This window comes from Arvicanthis niloticus, chromosome 22 (assembly GCF_011762505.2).
Source record: "Arvicanthis niloticus isolate mArvNil1 chromosome 22, mArvNil1.pat.X, whole genome shotgun sequence".
Classification (NCBI taxonomy): Eukaryota; Metazoa; Chordata; class Mammalia; order Rodentia; family Muridae; genus Arvicanthis; species Arvicanthis niloticus.
In genome coordinates, this window is record NC_133429.1 from 41,993,375 (window position 1) to 42,019,138 (window position 25,764).

The 25,764-nt window shown below is 42.6% G+C and overlaps 1 protein-coding gene across 2 annotated transcripts in view; it reads right to left on the reverse strand.

The window, feature by feature from the left end:
• Window positions 1-3,841: 3,841 nt before the first annotated feature.
• The window catches only part of Hmga2 (high mobility group AT-hook 2), a 110,998-nt gene continuing 89,075 nt past the window's right edge, over window positions 3,842-25,764 (reverse strand). Inside the window, exons 4-5 of one of the 2 annotated variants that reach the window (XM_076920345.1) lie at window positions 13,749-13,778; window positions 3,842-3,994 (exon numbers count right to left, since the gene is read on the reverse strand). In XM_076920345.1, the coding sequence (XP_076776460.1) occupies window positions 3,950-3,994; window positions 13,749-13,778 (75 nt within the window). In that variant the 3' untranslated portion in view covers window positions 3,842-3,949. Of the gene's footprint in view, window positions 3,995-9,558; window positions 10,148-13,748; window positions 13,779-25,764 lie in introns of those variants that run through there. The other variant, XM_076920346.1, reaches the window with a different exon arrangement.

The following is a 25,764-nucleotide window of genomic DNA, read 5'->3' on the forward strand; positions in this document are numbered from 1 at the left end:
ACAGGCATACACCACCATGCTCAGCTTTTTAAAAGTTAATTTTTAAAATTCTATGTGTGTATATATATATATATATAAATATATATATATAAATATATATATATATATAAATTCTATGTGTGTATATATTTATATATATATATATTTTATATATATATAAAATATAATATATATAAAATATATATTATATTTTAAAATTCTATGTGTGTATATATATATATATATATATATATATACACACACACACACACACACACACACACACACACACACACACGGGTATTCACATGCATGCCTGGAGCCAGAGGAGGCCAGAAAACAGCACTGGATCCCCCAGAATTGAAGTTACAGATGGTTGTGAGGTACCATATGGGTTCTGGAAACTGAATCCAGGTCCTATGTAAGAGCAACAAGGGGTTTTAACTGCTGAGCCATCTTTCTAGCCCAAGGGTCCAGCTTTTCATGTGTGTTCTGGGGACTCAAACTCAGGCCCTCATGCTTAGGGGGCCAACATTTTACTGACTGAGTCATTTCCCTGGTCCTATGCTGTTTGTTTCTTTACACAAATGTTGAAGGCTCTACTCCTAAGACTGTGTGGTTTGAAATTACATCCTATTCTTTCTTTACATTCCTTCTCAGCTGTTTTTTGTGGCAATCAATGTCAGACCAGTTCAGGTAAGTTCAGGCGTGCGGTGCTGTGAGAGAATTATACTTTAAATCACACTCCATGTCAACGTGTGCCCGGAGGCTGTGGCACATTCCAGGGTAGACCAGATGGACTTGAATGCCTCTCCCAACTTTATTATTTACTTAACGGAGGTGAGACAAAGAATGGGAAACTGAACACACACATGGGGACCACAGAGGCTGTTATATTTATTGTGCAGACAGTGATGATCCACTAGAGAAGTATTGCCACAAGCAAGCCGTCAAAGTACAATCACAGACAGCGATTCCACACAAGGAACAGAGAGTAAAGTCAGAGGGCTCACAAAGGAACTGGGAGAAGTCGGCTACAGTTAATCATCTTGGTAAGTTTCCCCTGCAAACATATTTGACTTGCAGAAATGGCAGAGAAGTCAGATGTCCACTCTTACTTAGCCGTGACCAACAACAGTAAAAAACAGTCTTATAAAATTTATCTCCCACAAAAATAAACTATATATATAAAAATTTTACGATGTTCTCACTGTTCCATTGGACACAAGCCTTTTTTTTTTCTTTCTTTTTTTTTCTTTTTTTTCAGTATGAAAAATGAGGTATACTGGGACTTAAGAGGTAGTAGTGTGTTTTGATTGTACAACATACAGGAAGTAAAGAATAAGTTCATCAGAGATGGAAATCGCTCGGTGTGCCGAGTCTGGCCAACACGAGAAACGGCTTCAGTTTTTATGAACTGGCCAAAATGAGGTTTCTGAAAGGCCCATCCAAAGATACGGAATGGGAATCTGACTTTCATAAGCCACTGTTTGTTTACTTATTTACTGCGCAGTTAACAGTCACAATGAGTTTTAATCTCTCCATAGCTCCTTTGGCCACTCATAACAATGAGCCATCTGCCAGTCTCAGGGCGGTTATGTGGCCTTTGAAATGACCTCCCTGAAAACAGCTGGAAGAGACATGGTTGTTTGTTTCATTTGGCTCCAATATTAAAAGTTATACTGATAGAAGCCACTATGAGAGACTACCTCCTGGCCCAGTGGATAACACCTTGGAAAAATCAGCACACTTAATAGGAGAGAAAGGCATAGAAACTCTACACAAGAAGCGTTCAAAATAAATCTGCTTGAGACATTTTACAAGAATCACATTGTATAAAATACATGAAAAAATATCTGTCAAGCATATTCTTATAGGCAACTAATCTTAAAAACCTATTATTTTTTTTTCTTCTTGATTGCATTAGGCAAAAGGCTGAGCTAGTTGTAGTTCGCCTACAAAGGTTCAAGTTTCTTTGAAGGTTGGCTTGGTTTTTAAAATTCATTTATGTTTGCAAAAGTATGTAAAAATGTATTTCTATCAAGTGTCTTCTACAAAAAAAAAATAGTTTTGATGAAGGAGAGGTGACATTTGAGCGCTTTCAAACACCCAGGGGAAGGAATCAAAGAGCAAGAGTGAAGACAGAGGCTACAAGTTCGTTCCTTTTGAAGTGTGGAGGTAGGTCCTTGCAAATCAATAAGTCCATTTGTTTCAACAATTCATTTGAGGTACAGACTTAGAGAGTTATATTTGAACACTACAGATGTATATGTGTGTGTGTGTGTGTGTGAGAGAGAGAGAGAGAGAGAGAGAGAGAGAGAGAGAGAGAGAGAGATACAATGTAGTGTCACTGAAGAAAATTATCCCTAAGAACCTAGGAGCGACTTGATTCAAAACTGTTTCAGATTAATGTAGCGATCTAGCAGGGAAGCTGCCACAAGCGTTTGTAACATTTTAATTAAAAAATATATATATATCATAGAAACATGCATAGCCACGCTGAGACAGAGTAAGAGCACTTCTTTGACAAGAATGACCAAGAACTGTGGGGTGGCTGAGATGCCAACCTGGTAAGGTTTGTGTTTTGTTTTGTTTTCCTTTCTCTTGCAGGGCTTGTGTCTAGCAGCGTGTAACGAGTGCAGGACTGTAAATTCACTGTAGCATTCAGAGGTAGTATTGAGTAGTGGGGATTATTGCATCTCTGGCTAAAAGTGCAGCGTGAATGCAGAGATGGCAGACCGAACCAAGATAATGCACCTCGGCCAGCCATCTTATGTCAAAAAAAAAAAAAAAACGAAAAGTGTTACTGGAAGTAACACACAGGCTTCATCTGAGGTAAGTGGTACTGCGGTCTTTCACGGACACTGGTACACAATGAAGAACAGAGAATATAGAGAGGAGAGAGAGGTGAGGGAGATGGGGAAGGGGGTAGAGAGAGCGAGCGACAGAGAGCGGGAGCTTTTTTTTCTTTTTTCTTTTCTTTTTAAAAATACGGTCCTTTATATAGCAAAAGAAATTCTATTTCACTCCTCCCACGTCATCACTTGGGTGAGTTCATCAGGTACTGTGCCTTTTCATTAAATTCCAAAAAAAGGGTCATTCTACTTGTCTAGTTATCTTGGATGCTTCGAGGCTGACAAGTGTCATTTATTGCTAAGTGGCTTTCGGCTGTGTAGATCTCCCATGGAGGGAAAGAGAGCTTGTGGGCTTATCACTCCTGCTGCTGTGTGTGAGTCCAGAAACGTAGGAGTCAACATTTATTATCTGTATACTTCCCTTTTTAAAAAAAAAAAAAAAAAAAAAAAAGAGCATAACCTATTCTGGTTTGCTAGCTGTATGAAAAGATACACCAGTATTTTGTCTCATTTAGAATTAAAAAGTGAAAAAAAAAAAAACCCGAAAAAAAAAATCAATTAAGTGTCTACAAGATCATACACAAAGGAGAGTAGTGTCTAGTCCTCATCTTTGGTGTCCTAAGCGGAAGATTTTTCTATGATCATGGTGGGGGTGGCATCTGAGTGGGCACAGAGTCACATACAATGCTTTTCTTATACGAATGCCCCCGGTCACCAGGGTGCCGGTTTAGGGTTTGCATGTGGTGACTGAGTAAGCCCACCACAGGGCTTTTCTTCAACCACATGCCCTTGCTTATCAGATCCACAAACTATTAGTAAGTTATGGGAGAAGAAAACAGTCATTAAAAGTTGCATTGTTAAACTGTGTCCCCCGTGTTTACAGCAGTTTTTCACTAAACCTGGGACTGTGAAGGGATTACAAAGTGATTAATATAGTCCTTCTCAAGGTTATGTGGTTTCTCCCACCCGGCCCCCACCCCTCACCCAGCCCCGCCCCGCCCCACCCCGCAGAAAGTGGAAAGACCGCGGCAGTAAAGAATAAGTGGTCACTGCAGTGTCTTCTCCCTTCGAAAGATCCAACTGATGCTGAGGTAGAAATTGAATGTCAGCGCCCTTTAATCTTCCTCTGCCGACTCTTGCGAGGATGTCTCTTCAGTCTCCTGCAACACACAGAGGGCAGGTGGGTTAGGCCTTGTTCCCAGATGAATGCTTGCCCGAGTACCACTCCCGTACCACGAGTCACCTCCACCATGGTGAGCTTGCTTAAGCAGAACATGTCAGGGGACACCGCCTGACCTCTATTCACACGGGTACCTGAACCATGTCATTGAGGAATCAAGGGGTTGTCTTTTTTCCAGGGCTGCTTTTAGTCCCTGTTGACTTAAGTCATCATGGTTGCTGGTCAGCAAATTCAATTGTTTGCAGTCAGGAGACTGTGGGATCCCTGGAGGCTTTACTCACCAAGAAAGAGATAAATTTCCCCCCCTCACAGCATGCCACAGTCATCGGGTTTAAAACAACAACAACAACAACAAAACCCAACTGGCATAACTTCTCTTAAAAACAGCGTTAAGGGAAGTGAATCCACCCACCAGATGCTGGCAATGGTAGCTGATGCTGTTTGGGTGTTTGCTGGGTGCGTTTTCTTAGATGTGTTTCTTAGTGCACAGACAAGCAACATGCCCACGGTTATAAGGCAAGTAGGAGCAGGTTTGGGTCAAACAGCACTGGTGTCGAACTCCTCAGCAGAAGCTGTGGAGAGCAACAGAAGACCCACCCTGCAAGTACACTGCTCCTGAGAGCTATTTCCTTATTTTTTTTTACGTTTATTAAAGCACATTTTGAGGCAACTGACTAAGTTTGACAGAACTGCTCAATCTCAATACTAAATCCGTCAACATTGGGCAAACATTTAAAGGTGGGGCCAGCCAAGCAGAGAAAACCTAATATATATGTTTTCTCAGGGCCTCTCCTCCATATAAATCTAACTCCACCCCAAGACCCCTTCCCCCCCATTCCTTATGGCTCTGGAATTTGTTGGGGTTCTTGCAAGCTGGTGCGAGCTACAAAGTTCTTTTAACTTTTGCTTATTTAACAAGCCTGCACTACCTTTCAGGACATGGGCGGTAAGACGGAGATAATAAACATTTCCGATAAAGAGTGTCATTAGAGGGAGGATGATTTTTATCAAATGCTGCCGGCTGCCTCCAAAGACGGCATGTGAAAAAGATCTGGGAGACAGGTAAACATTTACCCCGGCAGCCAATGGAGCCCCTTTAAGAACGGCCAGCTTACAACAGCCTTCATACTTTAATAGATTTGATTTTCCACATGGCTTCATTTTGTCTGGGTGGCTAACTGACACAATTTATACCCTGCTTCCTTTCCCAGGTCACTACAGTATACCACTCAGTAAAGCCTGCCTGTGCTGCACAACTCGGCTTCCATTCATTAGTGTCTGAAACACTTCAGCTGTGAAGGGGCTTTTAAATGTTACCATGTGTGATGCATCTTCCAAAACATAGCAAGCGGGAGGGGAGAAGCCCTCACGGCAGGTTGCTCATGCCCTCCTGTGAATGCGAGTGTGTGAGCACATGTACACACACACACACACACACACACACACACACACACACTCACACATACACATGGCCATGGAGCCTCCATCCTGGGCTTGCTATACAGCTCACGGCTTCCTCTTAGTCCTTCACAAGAGGTTTCCAACATTCTCTTCCCCCTCAAGACCAAGAGAGCTGTAAATCCTGGGACTAAACACACATACAAATGAATGGATTACAGCTTCAGAGACGGCATCGCAGGGGCATCCAGTCACGGGAGTTCACACCGGCTTTGTTTAGTCTGCTTTTGGTTTTGTGGGAAATATGGAACGCATGAAGCTACCTCCCTTCTCCTCCCAGGCCTGCCAAACTGTGGGCTTCACATCTTGATGAGGCAAGGGGCCATGACCCCGAGATTCTCTGTGGAGTCCTGGTTAGAAAGGAGGATGTAGCATGATCAAAGCCACGGGCAGGCAGAGGAGAGACGGGCGGAGGATTGGCCGCCCTCTGACCCTGTCCTTTCACTTAATATTTAAATTCCAGAAAGTCACTAAACTGTTTGGCAGATACCCTCTTCGTCCCCTCCGAAAGGGTTCACTTCCCATTATGACAGGAGATACGGACTCACTTCAGGTTGCTCCTCTGGAAGGGCCCACATCAGAGGAGTGGGTAGCTGTGTTACACCTCACCCTCACCGTGAACAGATTTCATAGGATGAAGTCAAGCTGAACCCCCCCTTCCCCCAGATGGGGCTACGATTATTCAGTTTCTATCAGCTTGGTATTCTTCTATCTAGAAACCCATACTTGAAGATCGGGGAGGAACTGAGATTTCTCAGGCTATGAACTTATGGAAGTCCTTGCCCTGAATGGAATGTGATCATCTTGGCAGAAGGTTCCCAGAAGCCTTGCTGGATGTGAGTGCCTGAAAATCCTGATAGTCAATCCCCTTAGATACAACTCAGCCCCAAAGGGACAGTCCCTTGTTTCTTTTGCTTAGCAGCTCTTAACACAACATGGAGAGTAGTTTTATTTATGTATCTTTCTGCTGACCTTGAAATTCTTCTGCTTGTAACTATCAATTAGGACTGGGAACTTAACAAGGAGCCCAGGGTGGGAAATCTCACTTCGCTAATCGTTGGGTGGCAGTGTGGCTCTCATATGTTTGGCACGGCGGGTTTCTCAAAGGCTTAGTTAGTGGAGAGCTTATTTCTTGGCACAGCTTCTGCTGGCCTCCTTCCAAAACAAGGCCAAGGTTGGCCAAGAGGCTGAGGCTGGTAGGGCGGGCGGGTGGCACTTCCCAACCTCAGTTCTCACCTCTCCAAGCGACCTGGATTTTTGCTCCATGTGTGGTTCTCCTTCCCCCTCCCCCGCCCCAGGCTGTAAAAAACTAATAGAAGAGAAAAAAAAATCCTGTTGGGTACAAAGATATGGTTGTAAAACTGACTCTAGTCCTTCTGTTACACTACACTTAACCCAGGGCTGCTGTGCTGTACAAGGAACAGACAGAAACAAGGGGTATCTGGGATAAGCAACTGTCTCTGCTGTCCCTGAAGGAATAATATTGCCACCACAGAGATCAATCAACCTTAAGGCTCAATCCTCTTCAGTAACGTAGCAGACATGGCGATGGGCTGTGAACCACAGCTTGCACCTCCAGATGTTTCCAAAGATGGCTCCACATTTGCCACATGTGGCCCAAGGAACTTTGACTGCTGTTAAGTTCCCACGGCAGCCTTGAAATGCTACGGAGATTGACATACTATGCCTGAGAGTTGCACACATCCCATTAGGGGCTGGTTAATGGACTGGGAAAACCAAACACCAGCACGCTGGTCAAGGTTTACCTGTTCAGAAAGGGGCTGTTCGGGAACATTATGCTAAAAGGACTTTTTCGGGGGAAGACTTGCATGGGGACGTTTTTAATGAGCACCACTCAGTAAATCCTTCAGACACTGAACACGTCCCTGCCATTCACACGGCTGCTTATTAAAGCAACCAGCAGAAAACCGGTGGGAGGAAGAAGGGGAGTCAGTAGAGTCAGGAAAGTATACTTTTGTTACAGCTATCAGAAAATTGCACTCATTCTGCCTCGGGTTTTCTTTTGTTCACTCAGAACCCTCATTGCTTTGGAACCTTGCTGATGAAACCCCCTTATGTCATTCTTTCGGGTTGGTTCGACATCGCGGGCACACCTTAAGTGGTTATAGAGCAGAGAAGAGGCTAGCCTGGTACTCAGAGTGAACTCTTGGTGTTTGGTGGTACAAGCAAGGGTGTGAGCCACAAGGAGTTAAGAATGGAGCTTGGGCCTTCAGTTTTGGAGGAAGAAGAGATAGGAGGTCTGTAGTGGAAGAGACTTTCCTGCAAACTTGGTGGCAGGTGACATTATGAACCTTTGTGTTATTTGTGGTAAGGAGGGCAAAAAAAAAAAAAAATCACAGAAGTTCACACTGGCTGTAATAAACCTTTGTATATTTTTTCTTTTCTTTTCTCTTTTCATTTTTGAGTAGGGTTTCTCTGTGTAGCCTTGGCTGTCCTGGAACTTACTTTGTAGACCAGGCTGGCCTCAGACTCAGTGCTAGGATTAAAGGCATGCACCACCACCTCTCTCTCCCTCTCCCCCAACCCTCTGTGTATGTGTGCATATTTGCATACATGTGGGCATATGTCTGTACACCCCCCACAAGTCTACATGTGTACTGGCAGCCAGAGGTCAATGACTACTTGCTAACGTGTTTGTTATAAGAATCTTTAATAATATATGCCTTCTGAGGCTGTAATCAGCAGTCTACAGTGCCCACTGGGCATTTACGTGAGTTCTGGGGATCTGAACTCTGGTCCTGATATTTGTGTGCTAAGCACTTTAGCCACTGTATCCTCTCCCCAGCTCTGCCCTGAGTTTTGACTCTCTGAATGAAAATACTAAAAATATCAGTGATCGTAGTAGACTAACAAATAATTACTCAACAGCCATGTGAGGATTCAGCGCTATTTGATCATGGAGGACTGGTTCACATAGCCCAGACTTGACAGCTCCTTACTCTTCTCTATATTTGATGCGGGTTGGCAAGCGTGGACAATAATTTAGGTATGTGATAAATTTGATCCAGCTTACATCAAGGTGCAGAGGGATGACTATCTGCGATGTGAGCAGGGGGACCTGCTCTTTCCTGGGTAGGCTAACTCAAACAGCTAGAAAACTGAACTGAACTAAACAATACCAACAGCAGCAGCAGCAGCAGCAGCAGCAGCAGCAGCAAATCTGTCCAGTCCAGAAACGCTGAATTTGTCTTCTGGAGTTGTAGAAATTGCCCTTTCACTTCGTTCAGGAGCTACTTATCTCGGTGGGCAGTCCCAGCCTAGAAGCAGCTGGCCTTACCTGCCAAGGCTCCTCCGTGAGGACTGTGGGCTAAGCTAATCACCGCATCTGTTTAGGGTTAATGATCACTTTTCTGTGCTCCCTCCGCCCTTTTTTGCCTTCTCTCTGCCGCCACGCCCTCAAGCTGGGCTACACACTGGTTTCAGCCTCGCTCTCTCTCCTTCTCCCCTTGACCTTTTTGCAATGCCAGGGGTCAGAGGGGAAGTCAAAAGAAGTTATTTCCTTTATAACAAAACATCAACACTCAAGGAAGTCTTTGATGGGATCCTTCGTGTTTGCCACTCGGTACCAAACATTTATTGGCCCACAAAATGTTTTACCAGCCCGGAGGAATGTGAGCAGGGGGAGAAATCAATCAGTGCTCTTTATGACTTAGGTGAATAAATCACAGGCTCCCGAGTGAGCCGGCTGGTGACCGTAAGTCTGATTTATTATGAACCGTTTACTGCATTTTGGCCAAGGTACCGTGGACCATGTAGAAGATGAGCACTGAAGGGAGATTGCTTTCTTCCTCCCTCCTCCTCTGTATGTCTAGACTAAAAGCACCCAGTAAAGATGCTTTGAGAAGGATATGCTGGCTACAATGTATCAGCTTGCCTGTCCCCAAATGAAACCTCTCATTTTGCTCCAAACAATGTTTAGGTTGTCTGCAATGTAAACATCCTTGAAAACCACCCTTGAAGTTTCTGTGAAAACATTCAACATCTTGGAAGGGGTGAGTGCCACAGTAAGGGGGGGGGAGGGTGTTGGGGGATAAAGGGTGTTTTTCAGGATTCCCTCATCCCTGCTACACACCACATGCAGAAGATCTCCAACAGGTAAGAAATCTAGTTTGAAGCAGAATGCTTTTGTTTCAAATCATTCAGAAGCTGAACGGTTTTCAGTTCTCTTGATGGGAAGTTGAAAAAAAGGTTTATTCCTGTTTCAATAACTCAAGGGATGTTTTCAAATGGACAAAACACACTGAAAGAAGGAATGTTGGGAGAATTTAAATAGAACAACAACAACAACAACAACAAAAAATTTCTGGTTTCCCTTTGATGAGCAAAGCGTCTGGAAAAAACCTCCACCTTTTCCTTCTAAAACACGTTTTCAATGTATGTGGAGAGGACTTCAGATTGCTAAAGACTTTGCTGATTTCTGGTTAGTTGGCTTCTATTTATTGCTTACTTTATGACTTTAAAATACAGAGTAGAGCTTCTAGTAAGCCTTGTTTTCTGTGGTTTGGGCATTTAAAGGGGGTCACTGTGAACACTGCAGGCTTACCCCCTTTAGACTGGAAAGGATGAGCTCCTGCCCGTAAGGATTGTGGGACAGACTTGAGGTTTGCGATTCATGGCACCTGGTTTTCCAAACACAACCCCCTGCATAATAAAGCTTGCTGTAAACTTTTATAAACAAACGTGCGGACAAATACAAACACAGATGCTGAGACTTAGCATCGTGCTGAACTTGCCCCCTCAGAGTGACCTTATGGTGCTTGCTATCCTGGGGCCTGCAAGCATTCTTTACCACAGAGCCTCTGTAATCCAATATTCATGTGACATTCATATAAGGAAGGGGGTTCTGATGGCTTTCATCTCAATTATAGGATTTAACAATTGCTATATAATCCCCCTGATTTAAAAAAAATCTTATTTTTTATTTTAAAACATGCAATTAAAACATGAGGTAAAAGGGGACATTTTTGAATTAAAACTTTTAAAATTTTTAAATTTTAAAAATGTAAGTTATGACATAGAAGAAATTTAGCAACCCCCAAAATAAGTTAGAATGTAATATCCTCCTTTGGTATTTATATAATTATGCATTTCTCATGCTTTTCTTCAGAATTAGAGAACAGTAATTGTTGTCAGGGCATTTTTTTTTTTCCTAGATGGATACACAGGGATGGCCAGAAGGAAACACTCAAGTCAAATGCATGGCTATCTCTTTGTTTTACATGTGACACACTTAACTGTGCTAATTGTCACCAGCTCAAGGCATGCACACTGTCTCAGGGACAAGCCATCTGGGAGGGTGTTTTGAAAGAAACAGATGGAAAGGGAAGAGAGTCTTTAGCTCTGTAAAATTTACATTATCCTCCACGAACTTCCATGTAGTACCCTTGTTTGCACAACTCATCGCTCTGCCTCAAGATGATATAAACTGGGTAGTCCGATGAGCTGTGCTCTTCCCTGCTAATTCTGTCTGAGCTGCTTTCCTTTAAAGTGAAAATTTGGACAAGGTCTGTAAAGACAGCCAGACAGATCAGTGACAGCTATTGCCTCCCCAGTGACTTCTTTCAGATTCCTATTCCCTGGTGTGTGTGTTTGTGATTTCACTTATATTATCCTTGCTGCTTTAAGCCCAATTTATACTCCTTTAGAGACACATATTAATGATTTCTACCTGTGATGCATATGCATCTATTATTCTACTATATATATATGTATATACAAGTATATATATATTGCTATATATATACACAAAATAATATACTGTATATATTATATATATATAGTATAGAATATATATATGTATAAATATATTCTATACTATATATGCTGTATAATATATACTATTCGACTATATAATATATATTCTATATATAGTGTAGAATATATATTGTATATATAATATATATTCTATATATTCTATACTATAATACTCTACTATTGCACATGACTTTCCTCTCACCTCTATCATCTCCTTTTGTGTCTCTACTTTCCCTTACTCATGACTTAACATATGCATTGACATCCTGTGGCCATTTGCTCATCCAACAAATGTTCGAACATCTTGTCATTTTTTTTTTCTTTTATCAGTGAGCATGCTCGTTCTTAGATGCCCATCAGGACTGTCACACAGAGGATTCATAGAAAATACTTATGCAAAGGTCTTCAAACCAAGTCAAACAGAATGAATGGTAATAGTGCATGGCCAGTGATTGTAGGTATTTTGAAACATGCTCTCTAGGAAAATGGTGGTCTGGATAGGAAGCATATACCGATTTCCATGGAATAAAGGCTACCACATAGAGAAACACAGAACTCGAAAGAGATGCTCACAGGTGGCTCAGAGTTCAGGTGTTTTATGTAAGCATATGAACCATCCCTAAGCACGGCTACGGTAGGAACCCCATCTCTGCATTTCATAACTCTCTTAAAGCATCACGTTTTGCTCAATATGCCTTTCCCTACAATACCAAAAGTAGACTTGGAATCAATGCTTGCAAACCACGATAAGGTTATTAATCTCTAGATTGTGGTACGTGCTGAGGCCTGTGGTATCCTCTGACTCAAATGTACAGTATAGGTCATTATCCTTCCCGATGAAGGATAAGAGGTTATCATATCATACAGAGCACTTACTACATTTTATTTAGTTAAATACTGCGTAGAGACACTGAATGCGTTTAGTACTGCTCAAACCACGCTGGGCTGTTAGGCTTGGGACAAAGTGATTTTGTTGCTGCTGCTCTACCACAGCTTGGCGTTCATCAATAGCAATCCATCTGCGTATTTAACTCATTCCTCCTGCATCCTCATAGATATATTTGAAAACTGAAGTTTTATCCCAAACAGTCATTTTAGAGAGGAGTACATGTTAGGGCTGCCTGCATGGGCTTTTTCTAAGCAAAGGAACATTCCTTTGAGAGGAAGCTTTCTAGGGAAACCAACATTTCTATGGCTATTTTTAAATTACATTAAGGAGTTCTACATGACTACTTGAAAGAGAACCTCGTGACTCACAGTGCTATTTAGTGACTGATTTTAATAGGTTCTACCTACATGTCCTGAATGTCTGCTCAAATCCAAATGGGAAGAAAACACCAGGACCTCCTGAATGCTTGACAAGCCTGTACCCTTGAGTTCTATCCCAACCCAGGATGGATATTCTTATACTTTCTTAGTTTACATTCTTAGAAATCGTGATTAATTTATACATCAGCTATATCTTCTTAAAGATCTATTTCTTTAACAAGTACAAATTTTATTCTTCTATATATTCTTCTGTAGCTTGGACAAGAAATTCCAGGCTTATGGACCAAAAGAAGTAAGGATATTTTTAATTCAATAGAGTAATGATTTTTTTTTTTTTTAAAGCAAGACCTGAGAGTTTAGGAATGGGAAACATCAGCATAATTTCTAGCTGCTCGCCCTCACTGGAGATGCTTTAGGATATCAACTATTACAGAACAATTCAGCCATCAGCTATTTTCAGTCATACATTAAGAGTCATTTACAACTAGTAAGTTATGTGTAAAGTCAAAGGGTTACAGGCAGTCAGGAGGAAAAGACAAAACTTAGCAGTTAAGAATTGGTAAAGCAACCCCATCATAGTAGTGCACGCCTTTAATCCCCTGAACTTGAGAGGGAGAAGCAGGAGGATCTCTGAGTTTGAGGCCAGCTTGCTCTACAGAGTAAGTTCTAGGACAGCCAGGACTATGTAGAAGAAGGACCTTATCTTAAAACAAACATACAAACAAAACCAGGTCTATGTAGAAAGACCTTATTTCAAAACAGACAACAAACAAACCCAAAAAGAAAAAGAATTGGTAAATTTAGTGAGTGTTTACGGGCCTGACAGTTTTATTTTGTATGTTACAGACGCTTCTTTTATACCGACCCTGATGTTTTCCTGTTGTTTGAATTTCAGTTTATCTGTGCACAAACATGGCTGCCCTGATGTGCAGATGGACTCTGGGGCTGGAAATCAGCTTATCAGGCTTGGCAGCAAGTCCCCTTGCCAGCTGAGTTAGCCCACTGACCCTGTCTGGGGTTTGTAATAATCTCAGAAAAAAAAAATATATATATATATATATATATATTCCCCTCCTCCCCCCGGCTCTGAAGGCTACAGCAAATGTTCAATACTTTTTCGATATTGACATAATCAGAATAAGAAAATGCTAATTAAAGGCTTGGAAACCTTTCTCCATACATATTTCACTTGAGTTCTTTTAGGAGAAAAAGTATAGAGGATCATGTCTTACCTGAGCAGGCTTCTGAACAACTTGTTGTGGCTAAGAGAAAAACAAAGAAAAGAAGTGTTAGAGTTTACAGGGAAACACAGGCAGGGAAAATCCTGAGTGTTCTGTCACACTTTCAGTGTGACTGTGCATCTGCAAAGCAAAGGAGAAAATTCAACTTCCCAAAGTTTATAAGAACCTTTACCCATCATCCCCACGTGTGAAGGAATGATGTACAGCCTCTTTAGAACACTTGCTATAGGAATAACTTGGATTTTAGTCTGCTGTCATAGAACTAGAAGAGTCAGAAGACTCTTTACCAAGATAAAGCTTACAAACCACAAAATTCACTCACTTAAAGAGGTTAATTCAGAGGAATCTTTACTATGCAACAGGTGCATAGTTGGCATCACAACCTAATTTTAGATCGTTTCTTATTTTCCACAAATGAAACTTTGTATCTATTTGTAACTACTTCATATGGCTCGCTACCTTCCTAGTCAACTTCTGAGCTTAATTTCTCACCAGTCTGCTTTCTGTTATTTATATTGGCTTGTTTCAGACATTTTGTAGTAGAAGAATCATCTCTCTCTCTCTGTCTCTGTCTCTGTCTCTCTCTCTCTCTCTCTCTCTCTCTCTCTTTCTCTCTCTCTCTCTCTCTCACACACACACACACACACACACACACATTTAGTTTCCAGGAAAGTCATATGGTAATATCTGAGATGACTAATCTTAATCGGATTTACAATCACCATGGAAACACACCCCTGGGTGTGTCTGTGAAAGTGTTTCTGAAAAGGTTTAGCTGAAGAGAGAGGACCCAACCTGAAAGTGGCCCGCTGTACCATCCCATGGTCTGTCTTCCAGACCGGATAAACAGGAGTAAGGATGTTGAGCAACTAAGCTCACCTCTCTCTGCTTCCAAAGAGAGTGAGTAACTAACGTGGCCAGCTGCCTCGGGCTCCTGCCGCCCTTGCTTCCCAAATCACTATGGACTGTGTATCCGTCAACTGTAAGCCCAACTACATCCTTTCTGTCTTAAGTTTCCTTTGGCAAATCCTTTGTAACAAAATTGAAAACAATAACTCCTATAGTGTCAACAGTTCATTGTTTTGTATGCCAAGCAATACTTCCCCGTTTTACCTATCTGGACGTTCGTTAGTTAGTTCCCATTTCAGTTGTTTCCTCTTGGCTACTATGAGCATCTCTCATGAGCCTTCATAACATAGCCTACTGTGGTATGTTTTCACTCATTGTGGATAACCTAGGAGTGGTACTGCAGAGTGATAATGGCAATACTCCACCCCCACCCGATTTGGGCAGCAGCCAGATGGGTTTCCAAAGCACTATTTTATAGACCCACCAGTGGTGTAGGAGAGTTCTAACTTTTTCCACGTATGTGCCAGCACTTGTTATTGTCTGTCGGTTTTTTTTCTTTTTCTTTTTTTTTTTTTTTAGTCTTGGCTTCCAACTGGGTGGAAAGTGAAATGCCATTGCTCCAATTTGAATTTCCCTCTTCGCTAATTACATGAAACATCTTTCAGGTGCTTACTAACTAGTTCTCCATTTAGCTTCTGTAAAGAAATGTGTATTCAAATGCTTTGCTCACTAAAAAAAAAAAAAAAAAAAATGAAAACAAATACAAAATTATTTTTTTCCCAACGCTGAGACCAGTGCTGGCGAGTTTTATGTCAATTTGACATAGGTTAGGGTCATTTGAGAAGAGGAACCCTCACTTGAGAGAATACCTCCATAATACCAGCCTGTTGAGCATTTTATTAATCTGTGATTGATGGGGGAAGGCCTAGACCACTGTGGGTGGTGGCATCTCTGATGGTCCTGGGTTCTATAAAAAAACAGGCTGAGCAAGCCATGGGGAGCAAGCCATTAGGCAGCCCCACCCGTCCATGATCTCTGCATCGTCCATGGTCTCTGCATCGGCTCCTGCCTCCAGGTTCCTGCTCTGTTTGAGTTCCCATCCTGACTTCCTTTGGTGATAAACAGCAAAGTGGAAGTGTAAGCTGAATAAACTCTTTCCTCCCCAGCTTGCTTCTGGTCAGGGTGTTTCACCACAGCAATAGAAACCCCGACTAAGACAAGACCCAAAGGTTCTTCTGATGCTCTGGACATAGTCCTTTCTCAGATCTATAGTTTGCAAATACTTTCTCCTCCTCTGTGGATCCACCCACTATTGTGATGGTGTCCCATGAAGGTTTATTTTCATTCCTACATCAATGTATTTTCCCCTTTGAGTGAAACTTCTCTCTATAGCGTGAATTAATTTTTTCAATCAAGTTCCAGAAATTATTGTTATTCTTCAGTGGTATAAGAGACGGGTTAGAGAAGCCCCAGGCCTTTGGTAGATCACTTCTTGACAACATGGTCATGTCTGATTATAAGCCCCGTGAGTTCCATTGACACATTCCTGAAGTTTGCAAATATAACTAAGCCACCTTGATTCAGAGATTCAAGCCAAAGAAATGAAATTGTTCCAGACCTTCAGAATCACAGGAGGTGGGTTAAACGCAATGTATTCAGGATACAGAATGTCCGTAAATATTATATAAAGTTAGCCAAGTATTTTTTTAAAAGATGGATGAGATTTTTTTTTTTTTTAACGAAAGAAATAAAAGAAATTGGCAGGTTATTTTCACTTAAGGGGGGGGGGTCTGCCTCATGTTTTTAATTCACAGTAGAGATAACATCATCAAAGCCCAGGTTTTGAGATGATGTTTTTTCTTTTTTTTTTTTTTCCCTAGGCGGACTTGAACCCAGGAAGCACAGGGCTTCATGCTTCTTAGGATTCAAAAGTGTGTGCCAAGAGAGTGCTCATTTTCAAAAGGTCGCCTTTCTTCCTCTTTTCTCCTGTCCCTTACACCTGTACGCTTTTACTCCCAGACCATTTCGAATCCACACACATTCACGCAGGCTGTCTGGCTCCTACCGCTCCCCAGCCCCCTCCTTTTTTGGCCGAGGAGGAGCTCCATTCACTCGAGCCCTGTACAGAGCGTCTCAATGAAACTCCGAGAGGGCTGCCAGCTCACCCAATTTTCCATGAATTAGGTCCTGACACTTCAGTGAGGAGAAAGACAATGTCTGAACTTTTGCCAGCCTTGGCTCCCGGCCTAGTTCATGTCACAGACCTTCTCCCGGCTACACTTAGCCACGGCACTTCATACTTCTCAGGCCACCAAACAAACAGACCCTTGAATGCCTTCAGTGCTGGTTGTGGTTAAGGCTGCCGGGATGTTTTCCCAGCCTCTGGCACCCATTTGCTCCAGACTGGTGCCCAGAAAGTTTTGTTGTTGTTGTTGCTGCTGCTGTTGCTGCTGTTCTTCTTCTTCTTATTTTCTTTTGTTTTTATTTTTATGAATGGCTTCGGTAATAAAAAAAAAAAAAAAAAAAAAACCAGACCAAATCATAATACTACCACCATTCATAAAAAACACAAAGGAAGTAAACTGCCAGCTGGAAGCTTTCTGGGCAACAAATTGCAAGCTTCTTATCTGCCTCGTAGCATCTCTTAGCTCGGAGCTAAGTGTTGAGACAGGGAAGCAGAGTTCTTATGGTTCTTAGAAGCAAACACACACTGGCCATGGCATCTTCCTCAGGACCGAATGATAACACTGTTTATGAATCTCTAGAGTGGTTAACATTATGTCTTTATAACTCTGGATAAATATACACTATCGCACACACTACACATACATCCCGCAGAAAGGGAGAAATCCTTTATATTTTTAACACCTACCCCCTCGTCAGGGAAGGTATGCATCTCATCGTTTTTTATTTTCTCACCAGGAAACTTTAATCGCCCTGAGTTTTATTTCCGAGATGGAAACAACCTGAACTTATGAATTCTCTCTCCTGAGGAAACCCCTTCACTTTCACAGAGCATAGCAGTCCAGTCCAGCCCAAACGGAACAGCTGTGGTTTCTGACCTACTTGGGATGGGGTTCACTCTCCTCTGTGTGTCTCTCAGGAGCCCCCAGGGGCAGCCACTGTGGGGGTTGGGAGTGGGCATGCCCTGCTAGGTCAGCTCTTTCTTAGGTGCTGATGCCAATAGTCAATATGAGCTGCTGAGGCCCAGGTCTACCACTTTACTCAGAGTCTTCTCTTTTTAACAGTGGGAGACTCTGTGACATGTTTTTAAAGGCATGGATCCTATAATGATTGTTTTCTTAAAGAGGCAGCAATAGTTTTCAAGGTGTTCACTCAGACAATCCGATGGTTCTGTTTCTACTGAGTGTGTGCACACAGCAGGCTTGTTCAGTGGAGGCAGCTGGCTGGTATTCAGCCTCTCCATGCATGGAGAATTAAAATTCACCAGAAGAGACGGACACCTTTCACAGAATTTGTGTGGACACCCCCCTCATCTAAACATCAGGCGTGTGGAGTCTAGATACATGTATGTGTAGCAAATATGTTCACCCGTGTGTGCACATGCACATGTGTGTGCATGTCGAGTCTAGATGCATGTGTATGTGTGGCATTTTTTGTTCACCTGTGTGTGCACATGGAGTCTAGATGCATGTGTATGTGTGGTGTCTATATTCACCTGTGTGTGCACAAGCACATGTGTGTGCATGTCCAGTCTAGATACATGTGTATGTGTGGCATTTTTGTTCACCTGTGTGTGCACATGGAGTCTAGATGCATGTGTATGTGTGGTGCCTATGTTCACCTGTGTGTACACATGCACATGTGTGTGTACGTGGAGTCTTCATGCCAGTGTCAGGTGTCTTCCTCATTAGTTCTCTGTCTAAATACATTTATTTTTAACTCTTACATACTTTATGTCTTCGTTCATGCACAGAGGCTCATGTACAGCTGCCACCACATGTATGGGAGGTCAGAGGACAGCTTGTGGAAGTCAGTTCTCTTTTACCATGTGGGCCCCATGGGACTTGGACTGTCCATCTTGGCAGTAAGTAGCCTTTCTCTGCCAGCTGCATGCATTGCTAGACCTGTCTTACTTTCCGAGACACGGCTTTCAATCCACCTGGAGCTCACATATTTGGCTATGCTGGCTGGCCAGCACATTCCAGGGATGCATCTGTCTCGGCCTGCCCAGTGCTGGAGGTAGGGTTGTGAGCCAACACACCTGGCTTTTATGTGATGCTACAGGTCCAGAAGTTGAGACCTAGTACTTATGCCTCAGTTTCTTTACTCACTGACCCATCTCCCTGGACTCTGCTTTCAGCTTCTAAAATTCAACTCATGAAGACATCACCATCACCACCAAGAGCAACATCAAGAAACTTAGAAGCAATGCTGTGTATTAATGGGACATAATTCTGTTAAGACAAAGAGGGGCCTCTCTAACCTTCAGTGTACTGCGTGAGGCACAGGTTAGCTTATCCAGGGCTAGGTCAACCTGAACCCAAAGCAAATAAATAACTGTGCTGACGTCCACATAAACAGCTTAGGGGTCTGAATTCCATGATACTGTAGAACAAATATGAAAAAGAAAATGGCATTTTTAGAGGGTTCTGAAAACCATATAGCAATAGGGCAAAGTAGCTTTCTTTTTTTCCCTTGGACAGAGGCTCTCACCACATACCTTTGGTCATCCTGGAACTTGCTATGAATACCAGACTGGTCTTAAACTCAGAGATCTGCCTGCTTCTGCCTCTCAAGTGTTGAGATGAAAGGCAGATAGCACCACACCTGGTGTATGTATGTCGTCTATGTTTATGAGAGGAAATAATGTTATTTTCCTTATATTTTACTTTCATGAAAGATCTAGAATCAATACTTGTTTCATTGACCTAAAAATTTCCAGTATTACACTGAAACATGTAACATTTTAAATTATTTACCTATTTATTTAGGTTTTTTTTGGGGGGGGGATGGGGGGACAAGGGACAGGGTCTTATGTAGCCCAGGATGGTCTCAAATTCACTATGTATCTGAGGCAGGTTTTGAATTCTACTGTGATAACAGGTGTGCACCATGACATCACCCAGCTCTGAAATAGCTTTAGAGAGTCATCTGGCTACCTAAGTATTTCCTAGAAGCTCTATAACAGGTAGTCATAGAAACTGAATTTTTAAAGCACAATCGTGATTTTAAGCATTTCCTTTCCTAAAGGATAAATTTATTGGTAATCTCTCATGTTCTCAAGAACTACAAAGGGACGGGTGGTTTACGAGCTGGGAGCCCTGTGGTACTCAACTGACTCATCTCTCTCCTGGACCCCAAAATTCAGCACTGTTTTCTTGGCACCAATGTGTGGCTGACTTCAGCTGCAGAGTAATTTTCCTTGGAGGAAGCTTAATATTCAATCCGAGAAATGTTAACCATTCCCGACTGTGTTAGCTTAAATTGTGAAGCATTTTTGACACGGTGGAAGTGAATTCTTTCTTTTCCATAGTCTCACACATCCTGGCTTTTCCCAAGGATGCCTTCCCGTTGGCCCTTCTCTAGTTTTCTGCCTCTCTCTCTCTCTCTCTCTCTCTCTCTCTCTCTCTCTCTCTCTCTCTCTCTCTCTCTCTCTCTCAAAAGAATCCGTGAATTAAGAGGTCTCCATTCCTATTTTAGCAAAGCCATGTGGCTGGCTTCCCAACTTACTCAATTCCAAACCCAAGTGGAACTTCACATCAACCCCAGAATTCTCTACCTCGACTCCTCCAACAGGCACCCAGATGCCATCAGGCACTTTTAGCTTAGGATTGTTTGTTGTTTACTAGGCACACAGCTCTGAACCCTGCTTCTGCATGTCACCAAACAAGAGCATTTTTAAATTACAACTCAGGCAGGGAGATGCACCAAGTGGCTTAACTTTGTATCCCCACTGCCCAGATGGGAACAGTACCATACATGTTTAATGATTTAATGCGCATGAGCGGTGGCCATTAGCAGTAGTAACATTCAGTTTCACACTTGACTGACTATAAGGTCATTCGTTAGGAAGTCCTAACTCTAGCCCAGAGTACCTGGTCAACATCCTCGTTAGATCTCCATACCACATGGCCCCAGAAATAGGCCTTTTGGGTAATCATTCAGCTTACCCCCCCATGCTCTTATTTTTTTTTTTTTAAATGAAAGTCAGTGCTTCAGCAACTTGCTTGTAAAAGCATCGTTTAAAGAATATATAACTAAAGTACTTCTGAGACTATTGTTTCATGAGAGGAAAAAAGGAACAGATGAGAAAATTATATTTTAAAGTAACAATTTTTTAAAAGGTCAGGATCTTTAGGAAGAACGTTTTCTATATATTTTAAGGACAAATCAGCATTAGAAAAACTATTTTTTATAGTAACTGTTTGGTTCAGAAAAGAAGCGGTTTTTCTTGTAAGTTCAAGATGTCAAGCCAGGCACACTGGTACATACTTCCAAACTCAGACCAAGGAAGGCCGAGGCAGGAAGACCCTGGGTTCGAGGCTAGCTTAGGTGGTACATAAGGCTAGCTTATGGGAAGGCTTAACTATTTTACAAATCAAATAGCATCTTGTTTCTCCTTTGACTTCTAGGAAAGTAGAAACTCCACCTCATCAAATATGAGTCTATCTATACCCCTATCTTAATCCTCAACCATCATAACCTTAATCTTTTTATTTCCCTCTCATTCCTTTCAAACTGTAAAGCATTCCGGTAAGGCTGCCAATGCAGAGGCACCTGTGATAAACACTAGATTATTTCCTTGTCTCATTTTTGCTTGTCACTTGCTTTCATATTTGATTATAGAACAAACGCTAGCTATACATTTCATGGTATGTACAACACACGGAATGTAAGACGTAGCTTCTCCAGGGGTGGAGTTTATAATCTCATGTTATGTTTTGTTGTGTAGAACCAAAACGGGAGGCGAGATGAAGATGCTTGCCTTCTCTACGGATGCCGTGCAGGGTCGCACACAGCTCATCCATCACCTACATCTTCAGACTGTTCTCCTCTCACTACTGTGGGCTTCCTATTAAAGAAATGTGTAAATTTTTCGCCTTTAATCCCTTGTGCTTCGTGGTCTCTGTACTCACTGCCTGATGCCGTTTGGAATGTGACCGTTCATGGCACTCAATTTTTACCCATGGTACATTGCTTTGCCACACAGACGAAATTATTTAGAACACCTCGTTTCGAGCCTGCTCATACATATAATATTAATGCATATTTATATCAAGACACAATTACTAGTCAAAGATCCAAACACTGAGCATTTTCTTGCCCAACTCGGGAGAAAGCTGAGTTCACAACTCCGAACAATCCATGCCCCTAGAGCAGAATTTCACTTGACCCAGCTTGACACAAATCTTTTGTCTTCTGAGTGGAATACATTTTCAAAAAGCTTTCCAAGTAATTTCTAAATCCTCTCATTGCCTGGGAAAAGTTTTTCTCTTCTCCAAAGGAAAAAAAAGCTAAACCTCTGTGGCCTGAAATGTTCAAACATTGAGATAAAATAACATTTTTCTTCCTTTTAACTAGATTCCCTCAGGTATTTTGTTATAGTAATAAATTTTTTTTTTTTAGATATGATTTTACCTTCTTATATTTCTTATAAATCAGTACATGTGATGAGGGCTAACAAGAATTCAACCAATGTATAAGAACCTAGATAATAAATTCTGATGAGTCTCAAGTAAATCAAAGAAAATGACAATAGGCTTTGGGAATACAAGGAAACTCCAACTTACTAGCAAGGATATAATTTTTTGAATATACCCAGCACAGTGATAATACACCTTCCAAGTGGTAAATTCTGTGGGTCAAGAGTTGCTCAAAGTCTGTCTTTCTACCCTGTTATCTTACATCCCTCCTCAGCCTCTCCTCACCCTCCCTCTCTCCACCCCTCCCTCCCCCTCAGAACCACAAGAATGAGAGGTGATGCTTTAGTAATGAAATGTCCAGTTAAACAGTGGTTCTCAACCTTCCTAATGCTGTGACCCTTTAATACAGTTCCTCGCGTTGTGGTGACCTCCCCATTCATAACATTATTTTCATTGCTATTTTATAACTGTCATTTTGCTGCCATTATGAATCCTAAAGATTTGATGTGCAGGGTATCTGACGTGCAACGCTCTGTAACAGACTCATTTGACCCTCAGTGGGGTCAAGACTCACATGTTGAGAACCGCTGAGCCAAAGGAAGAAAAAACAAACAAACACAAAAGCAAGCACAAACAAACAACAATACTAACACGTTCTTCCGTCAGGCTGAGCAAATTTCCCTGTCAGGTAATGGGACCAGTTCTAGCAAGTTAACCCATCCCTGATTCTTAAAAAAGATCACTTCATGTCACCAAATGACCAAAAGGAAGGGAGACAGAGAAGGGTAACAAGTTTGGCTTCATTTAATTTGGCTTCCACTGTGCTGGCCTGTCTGTGGTGGCTGATTGGAACCCCTTCCTGGCTCTGAAATCAAAGCACAGCCTTTTCATTCTGTGTTGCTTTGCCCTGCCTTTGTGGGCTGTGTCTGACAAGGTAGAACAGTCCTCTTTTTACAATGTACTTCTCTGGGCTGTCTCTAGAAACTCAGCTGAGTTCATTCACTTCATCATGGTCTGAAGAGTGAAGCCATTCCTGACACCCAGTAAGTGACTGTGCCACGCTGCCTAAATCCTGGCTGTGACTCGTCGTCCCCCAAAGAATTCCAGAGATGATGGGTAGTAAGTAAGTAAATAATTCGAGCTTCTGCCCACACTCAGGAATCCTACAGTGCTGACAGGCTTTTAATGGGAGTCAACTGGAGTTCTGCTCAGTTACACAGAAGAGGAGCAGAACCCCAGGGCGTGCAGGGGCCCCTCGGAGACGGCAGTAACTGCTCTCTTTGTTTCAGGCTGCTCTTCCGACTCCCTGTCAGTTCAGCTGGGAGGATCCCAACTGTATGAACAAGTTGTCTATTGAAATGAGATGCTTGTCTCTCTACAGATGCAGTGGTGTAAAGTCCTTGGCTCTAGATAACGCGCACTTTCGGTATGTCTGGACTTGCTGCCAGCTATGTGTACACACCTCTGATCTTGGAGGGAATGTCAGCACTGTAACATTGCTGTAACATTTTTTTTTTTTTAAATAAAGGAAGGATGTTTAAGAGGCACTGGTTATATTTGCCCTTTCAGGATGTGGAAGCTAGTTAGGTTGAGCTATTACAAGGCAGCCCTTTGGGGGCCTTGGGGTGGGTGTGGGATTCCCTTCAAGAAACTCAATCTACTTTGCAACGTTTGGAGGTTATACTATCTTGGTACCTGAAGTGCTCTGCCAGGAAAGGACTTTCAAGATAGTGTTATAAGATACAGTTTTGGAATAAGAAAGACCAGAGATGGGGTCTGGGATTTACCCTGCTCAAGGAGTACTGTAAGACTCCTTAAGCAATTTAAACGTCACTTTCCTCGTCTGTGTAATGTGGATGCCTCGCTGGGTTGTTGGGGGGTAACTAAATTAGAAGTCACTAAAGTGCACAGAGCAACTGCGGGCGGTAGGAATGTAATAAACACCAGTTAATAGCACTAGGGCGGGCGGCCGCTACTGTGGCGGCAGTGCTGGTAGCAGCAACGGGGGGGGGGGGGGGCGCAACAGTGCTGGTAGCAGCAACGGGGGGGGGGGCGCAACAGTGTTTATGATTTCATTGTTCAATATCAAAGACCTTGGTGGCACCCTTGGGAGTGATCACAGGGCCCTGTGCTATGCGCTTATGGTTGCACACAGTCCTCCCTTTGCCCGTTTGTCACTGTAGCCTTGTCATTGCCGTGGCCTTGAGGATTTTGGTTTCCAGCCTTCCAGGAATATCCATGGCCACCAAAACAGAGTGTTTCATGTGCCTTGTTCCGCTCCCCCACCCCACCCCCAGGACAATGGAAGTTTCCTTTGTATTGTGTGATGCAAAGTTCACAGGCACACAGTTCACAGAGATATTATCTAGACTGACTCCCTTCTCTCAGCTCTAGCCTGGCTATTTAAAGCAGCTGAGTAGTGGATAGAGCTGCCCTCCCCAACTGATCTTAAGGAAAGGGGAAATCATGAATAGAGCATCACACCACACACACACACACACACACACACACACGCACAGAAAAAGAGAGAGATGGCCCTTGCATTTACAGTGGTAACAGGAATCAGTACTTAATAGTTAACCTGCTGGCTAATAGTGGTTCACAAACTACATCTGACCTATGGGTTCTGTTTATCAATGGATCTAGTCAGTAAACATGGAAGCAGTATGTACTGGGCATCAATGAGAATTTTATAAGGTTTTTTCCTAGTATTGCTATAATACAACACTGCATCAAGCATGTAGCCCTTGAAGCACTCAATGGCTGCCTGCAAGGCTCAACTTTAAGTCTTTCCTGTTCTCCTACCTGTAAAGCTCCAGGGAGTGTGCAAGGGGTGGGGTGGGGGAGGGGGTTCTGGGAAAGAGAGGTGGTTTTTAAAATGTACCATAAAATGGGATTTTTTTCTTTTCTTTTTTTGAAAGAAACTTGTATTTTATTACATTTCTGGCTGGAGAGATGGCTCAGCTATTAAGAGCACTTACTGCTCCTACAGAGGGCCTGGGTTCGGTTCCCAGCACCCACACCAGGGTAGCTCACAAATACCTATAACTCCAGTTCTAGGAGAGCGGACACCTTCTTGGTTTGCCTGGGTTACTTTTGGCTGGGATTCCTGTAAGGGGAACAGCTTGTTCCCTCATCTGCTCTGTACTGCCTTCAAGTCCTTCAGAGAACAGCTGCTTCATTGCCTCAGAGTGGCTGAGTCTGTCTCCTGAAACCTGTTCTGCTTCTCAGGCTCATGGGGGGGGGGGTGGGGGGCACGTTAGCTAAGAGACTACAAGGAAGTCATGTGACAACTGCCAGGCTGCAGGTAGGGACTTACATTTCCAGTCCTTCGACCTCTGTGTAGATCACATTCAATTTACAAACATATGAAGAAAGTTACATGTCAGAAGAAAAAAAAAAAAAAAAAACCTCCCCAGTTATGGCCATTGCTAAGTATGCCTCGATGCATGCCACATGGCACTGGGGAAAGCAGGGGCATGACGAAGCATGACTTGGTAAAAACATAGGAGCCACGGTTCTTCTGAAGGCAAATCTTGGCATTCTCCCGT